Source organism: Gymnoscopelus braueri (assembly GCF_963280865.1).
Source record: "Gymnoscopelus braueri genome assembly, chromosome: 20".
In the NCBI taxonomy this organism is placed as follows: Eukaryota; Metazoa; Chordata; class Actinopteri; order Myctophiformes; family Myctophidae; genus Gymnoscopelus; species Gymnoscopelus braueri.
Window position 1 is genome coordinate 30,170,936 of NC_137622.1, and position 6,000 is coordinate 30,176,935.

Genomic DNA, 6,000 nt, shown 5'->3' on the forward strand with positions numbered 1-6,000 from the left:
GTGTAGTCCTGATTAATAATAAAAAACAAACTAGATTCTATACTAATATTTTAGGCTCTATGCACTAAAACAGGTATAGGTTCCAAATAGAAATTGATGAGGCTGCCGTTTTTGACAATGGGAAAACAATTTATCAGTTGGCATTTCAGTAGGCGAAAACAGAGATCTTAATCTTCTAAATGTCACTGACAGACTTACTATGGTAATACTATTTTAAAGTCCTGTATCAGCATTTTTTTTCACTGACTTTCTATTAATGTTTGTGAATTCAATTAGGGAAATCAGCAATTGCCCAAAAATGTTTTAGTGTCTCCAGTTCAAATGCATTTAGTGTCTCTGGTTCAAATCCATCCTTAGTTAAAGAAAGTACATTATTCAGTGCTGGCTCTGTATTGTAAGACTGTAAGTGTCTTAAAATAAACAAGTCATTCTGTGTCATTGGCATAATATCAAGCAAGACATCCACCCACGATTCCACCCCCTCTCCATACACAGTCAAATTCAGTGAGTAAGGAATTCTACTATGTGTGGAGTTTCATATTCAATTAACTCTGAGTGTAAATATTTACCCAAAGTGGGTCCACTTTCTCACTCTCAAGAGTTACATTAACAAAGAGGATGTTATTGTGTATTGCTGCCACCACTAGGTGGCAGTCTCTGCGCTTTTCATACATGCTGTTGATGCTGTTGAAGTAAATGAAATCTATATATCTGGTCCAAAATCAAACAAATTCAAACCAGCAAACTGCCAATATCTGATAATAAATAAATAACAAATAATGATATGTTCTATTCTCAATACACAAATGTGTGTTTCTCAGTTTAGAATTGTATGGCCCCATAAAGGAAATGAAATTCACAAAAAGAGAAAGGAAAAAAAAGGACATAGCCCCAAATGTTTCTGTGACCTTGGGGAATGTACCCCAAGGGACCTTTTTTGTTATTGAAAGGTATAGTTTATAAATAGCATTTTATGATGAATACTCAGAGAAGAATTGATTTTCTACAATACAGGTCATATTTTCAGGCTGACACGAAGCTTTTTAAATACTAAAATAAGATTCCTGTTTGTCCATATTTTAAATGAATAAAATAAGCCCAATAACTCACAAAGAAAACCCTGCACACTTCAGTCAGCAGCACACTTCCATTATGGGTGCGTGTGCCCCCCCCCCTTTTTTTATAAAAACGATGAATGTTGAATGTGTCCCTTCAGGGCACCCTTATGTTTAAAAAGAAAATCATAACAATCTATCAATTATAACAATAATAATCCCCTTAAGGTTTGACCTGTAGGCTAAAACTAAATGTTGTGGGCCTCTTGGACAGATCATTTGATTGGCCCTTGCCTCTGTTGACCTCTCTGGGCCTTCATTTCCCATGGATTCTGCTCATAGGACAAATGTGTCCACCAGGCAACTATACAGACAAAAGCCCAGGTGTGGTTTCCATATGCCACTATGCTTAAGGTGTATAATGACTATTTATATCTGTACAGTCGTGTCTGTTTTTTGGAAACAAGAGAAGATAATTCTAGTCATTTCTTGGAAGATATGATAATGATTTGAATTAACTGCAAAGGATTAAGATTTATGATTTGAATTAACTGCAAAGGATGAAGATTATTTTTCTCCTCCACAAGCAATTTTTAAAAAATAAGTTAATTTGACCTGTAAACAGTTTAGCATTTGCTTTTAGATGTGTATATAATATGGATATATTGCCAATAAAATCATACATAAGATAATGATAATAATAAAAACAATAATAACTCAAATATAAAACAACTAAATATCAACCTCTTTTTTTTTGGCTTTATAATTAAGTTCAGTTGCTGGAGAGCAAACACATGTGTACCCCATACCATGCGCTATGTTTAGATCTGGGGCTCTTGCTGTGCATTTTATGCCTCAGGCCTGAAATGCATTAGGGGCTACAGTCAAAAGACCATCAATTATTTTTATTTACTAAGACATATGTAATAGGTCAATTTGTGTTTATTTAATTGTATCACAGGCCTATCATATCTTTTCCAGTTCCATCACTCAAGATTTTATTTTGTAGGCCTACAGAGTAAAATCCTCAGTGTTAATTTATCAATGTGTAACTCTGAGATAGTATAAATGGAACCAAATGGACCTATAAGGGACCAAGGGTCCATTTGGTTCTCTCTCAGAGTTAAATTAAAACACTCAGGATGTTACTGTGCAGATAATAGTTTGTTTGGCGTTTATTGTTTTTATTTAATTTTTTATGTTTTCATATGCAATGACCTTATCTACAATTTACATGGGATTAGAAGTGTTAAGGACCGATCCTGGTCTGACTTTAGCCTCTAGGCGTGTCATCCTTTGCCCCCCACCACCACCACCACCACCACCACCATAAAAAGCTCCTACTTGACTTTTCAACCTCCGGGATTCCGAGTGACTGCATCAATTGTACTCCAGTCTTCCCCATTGTCCAAAAAGTAAAGGGCCTTCTTGATCCCGTTACAACTGTTGCGAAATGGTTGGAGAGACACTCACGCAGACAGACGGCGGTGTGTGTGTGGGGGTAACAAGAAAACACACACACTCCCACTTCCACTGCACTCCCCTATTGAAGGCCTTATATTCATTAGGACCCTCACGCTTAACCATTTGCTATTCATGGGGGAGAGAGTTTCTCCAAACAGAGACCCGGGGACAGGAGTGGCAGATGCCCTACCATTATTGCTGTGCTCACGGCTCAGTGGAAACTGTTTATGTACGGCGAGCGAAGGCGGGTTAACCTAATCAATCACGTCGACTAGTTTGTGCTAAAGACAATTCGTAAGAAAACCATATGGCGTTGGAGGCGGGAGCCACCTTTTCTTAACACGGCGCCCAGACCCCGCTTTGAATGCGAGGTTGTCACAAGAGAGGGCTGCAGCCCTTCTTGTGACAACCCGGCATTCTAAAGCGGAGAGAAAGAATGGGGGGAAAAAGCTGTTCGTCTGCTGCTAATTGAGCTCAAGGCACTTGAGGACTGAAAGGCTGTTTAAGTTTCGATTTTCTTTCTTTTTTTTAACCCCCCACGTAAATATTTCCAGAAATGCCGCGTATAGGATATAGCATTTTTGGGGGTGGGCCTGGCTTTTTAAAAATGTTATCCCATCCATTCACTGTCTGCACCTAAACAACAAGACGCCGTCTTGTTACTACTCGTTTATATGATGTTTTTGCATAGCATTGTATATTTGTCTGTCATTAAATGTTTCGATGAATTGAATACACAGGACCCCAATGGAAACAAGCCAGTGCTTTCTTGGGTTTAATCCTTATAGCATCCTTTTGTATAGAACTGTACTTTCTGTGCTTTTTTTTTGCATACTGTTAATAAAGTATTCAATCAATCAATCAATCAATCAATCAAAAACACCGAATTGTCCCGAAAACATATCTTGAAATATCATATACCATTTATTTACATAGATGCTGATTAAATAGAATGTTACAATAAAATTATCGCATATGATGTTTAATTTATATACATAAACCCAGAGTGTGTGAAAGGTGGTGATGTGCTCGTTTGCAGTTGGATAATAATAATAGTAATGCTTCCTTATAGCATGACTGATGGGCTCGCATGTCGGCAGAAACACTTTAGTTTTCTTTAACAAATCAATTTACATTTATCACGGGATAAGCTAAACTTTTTATCCCAGTTTAGTTTGTCATGTTGACATTTTTTTTGTTGCAGTTGTTACAAGGGCTAGGCATGAAATAAACCAGGGGAGATATTTAATTTAAATATTTGGTAGATCCAAATCCTTTGAACAGGTGTAGGAATATGGCTTAACAAAAAAATAATTGCACAACTTTCCCCCTATAAACTAACATGAAATACAATTGCAGTCTTTCCTGTATACCATAACAGGTCTGTCTCACGCGGGGAAACAAGATGTATATTCCTCAAATAATTCGGTAAAATGTTTAAAACAAGACATCTGGAGGCTTTACAGTCCGATTAATAAATTAAAATGAAGAGGAGAAGAAAAAAAGAAAAAGAAAAAAAATCCTTAAACGTTTCTCCTTTTTGTCAATATCCGTGCAAAAGTTTTTTTTCTGGGGGGAGAAAAAAAAATCCCCCCCTCCTTTAATTCTTTTTAAAATTCGAGCCTATTAATGTCAATCGTCCACCTCGATCTCCTCGTCCTCTTCTGAGAACTCGTCCGTGGTTTGGTCTCTGGACGAGGAGGGGGACTGTGGGAAGGCCCGGTGGTGTCCCTGGGACGACGGGGAGATACTCGGAGAGATCGCCCCGGAGCTCCCCTGCGGGTCCTCGTCGATGTCGTCCATGTTGACAAGCTTCTCGAGGGTCTGCGGGGGGATCTTCTTGAGCGACTCCACGTCGGCTTTCATCTCCTCCAGGTCCCGCTTGAGCTTGGCCCGCCGGTTCTGGAACCAGGTGATGACCTGCGCGTTGGTGAGGCCCAGCTGCTGGGCGATCTGGTCCCGGTCGGCCGGAGACAGGTACTTCTGGTACAAAAAGCGCTTCTCCAGCTCGTAGATCTGGTGGTTCGTGAACGCCGTCCGCGACTTTCTCCTCTTCTTGGAGGTGTTCCTCTGTCCGAAGGCGTTGAGATGTTCGCGACCTTTGGAGACCCAGAAGAGACACAGGGGTCATTTCTCTCAATAACAACAATACAAACAGAGGGCACCGTTCACATTCAGGAGCGTCGTTTGAGCGTTCCGTGCCAGTCTGCCCACTTCAGAGCATGTGAATATATAGCCTAGGCCTTGTTAGCTGATCAACTTTTTTTTCTCTTCCAAATGCCATTTTGTGATATAAAACAAGCATGGCTATTTTGGGACGTTCATACAATTATGACTACATAATACACTTCAGTGGAATTATGGTACACGATTTCACGCATTATATAACCTAAATATATGGCTATAGAGGTCACTTTAGACACTTAAACCCAGTCAAAACAAATCAAGCTGAATAGTTGCTCCCAGCTTGTTAGCATAGGCTGTGATTTTTATACCACCTTGCCATCTGACTGATTTCTGTCATAAAACAAAAACAACAGCATGATAATAATCGCTACGATGTGTCATGAATGCATCGAGCTGTTTTTACCTTCCGCCGCCTGAATAACGCTGACTTCCAGTCCTTTAAACGTTTTGCTGGCTAGTTCCTCCAGAGCGCACAGCGGAGACGAGGGGGTCGTGAGACCGTTCCGCGCCGCGTTGGAGCCCGTCACTTTCTCCAGGACCCTCGGCGGGCAGATACTCGCCGCCTGTGACTTCTTAACGGACGGCTTGTTAAGGATATCCTCGATGCTGAACGGCGTCAGAGGCTTGTTGGAGTTCATGGCCGGGGGTGGAAGCTGGTCCAGGGGACCCCGTCTTCTCCTCTCCTCGCTGCTGGACTGCAACACGGAGCCTGCCTTCATGTCTTTACTGGAGGTCATCGCAGTCCCAAAGAACAAACTGCCGTCCGCAACAAAAAAAGTTGATTATTTCATTCAAATGGCGGTGTTAGTGGACGATCCCCCGTAGCCTTCTTTTCGAAAAGTTTCGTAGAGTCCCTTGTTTTCAGCGCCGTTTAAAAGCCGAATGCTTGCAACTTTTAGCTCGCCTGATGTGAGGTTTTCTCCACAATAACCATGCTTCGGGCGTAGCCACAAGGCAAGCCGTATAGCTGTGTGTGTATTCCCCTCAGAGCGCGTCGGTTCCTCTGCGAAGTTCCATGTAAGATCTTTAGGAAGTCTTAACAGCGCGACTGCATGGGGGGGCGAATCCCTGCAAGGAAAAAGCTGTCTCAAAGAACAAGAAAGAAGAAAGCGGCCGCTAACGAGTTATTGTTGATTGGGCGAAGTTCAATTAGAGAAACACTACACTACTTGCTGACCCGCTGCTGCGTCTTAAAGGGCCAGAGCATAAGAACTAATTGGACGCCGAAATAGGAGGAGTCTGTCTCTGTCTCTCTCTCTCTCGCACCCCCAGTTCTGTTGCTGTTGGTGATCGA

The 6,000-nt window shown here is 41.3% G+C and overlaps 1 protein-coding gene across 1 annotated transcript; it reads right to left on the reverse strand.

The window, feature by feature from the left end:
* Positions 1–3,542: 3,542 nt before the first annotated feature.
* lbx2 (ladybird homeobox 2) lies at positions 3,543–5,565 on the reverse strand. The gene is made up of 2 exons (XM_080416010.1): positions 5,110–5,565; positions 3,543–4,618 (listed from the first exon to the last, which is right to left on the reverse strand). The coding sequence occupies exons 1-2, from the start codon at positions 5,441–5,443 to the stop codon at positions 4,152–4,154; spliced, it is 801 nt and encodes a 266-aa protein (XP_080272136.1). The 5' UTR covers positions 5,444–5,565; the 3' UTR covers positions 3,543–4,151.
* Between the last annotated feature and the right edge of the window lie 435 nt (positions 5,566–6,000).

Excerpts from the sequence above, each read along its gene's own strand:
- lbx2 (XM_080416010.1), bottom strand. The coding sequence starts at position 5,443 with ATGACCTCCAGTAAAGACATGAAGGCAGGCTCCGTGTTGCAGTCCAGC. Across the intron at positions 4,619-5,109 it reads CGTTATTCAGGCGGCGGAAG|GTCGCGAACATCTCAACGCC; the intron begins GTAAAAACAGCT and ends GGGTCTCCAAAG.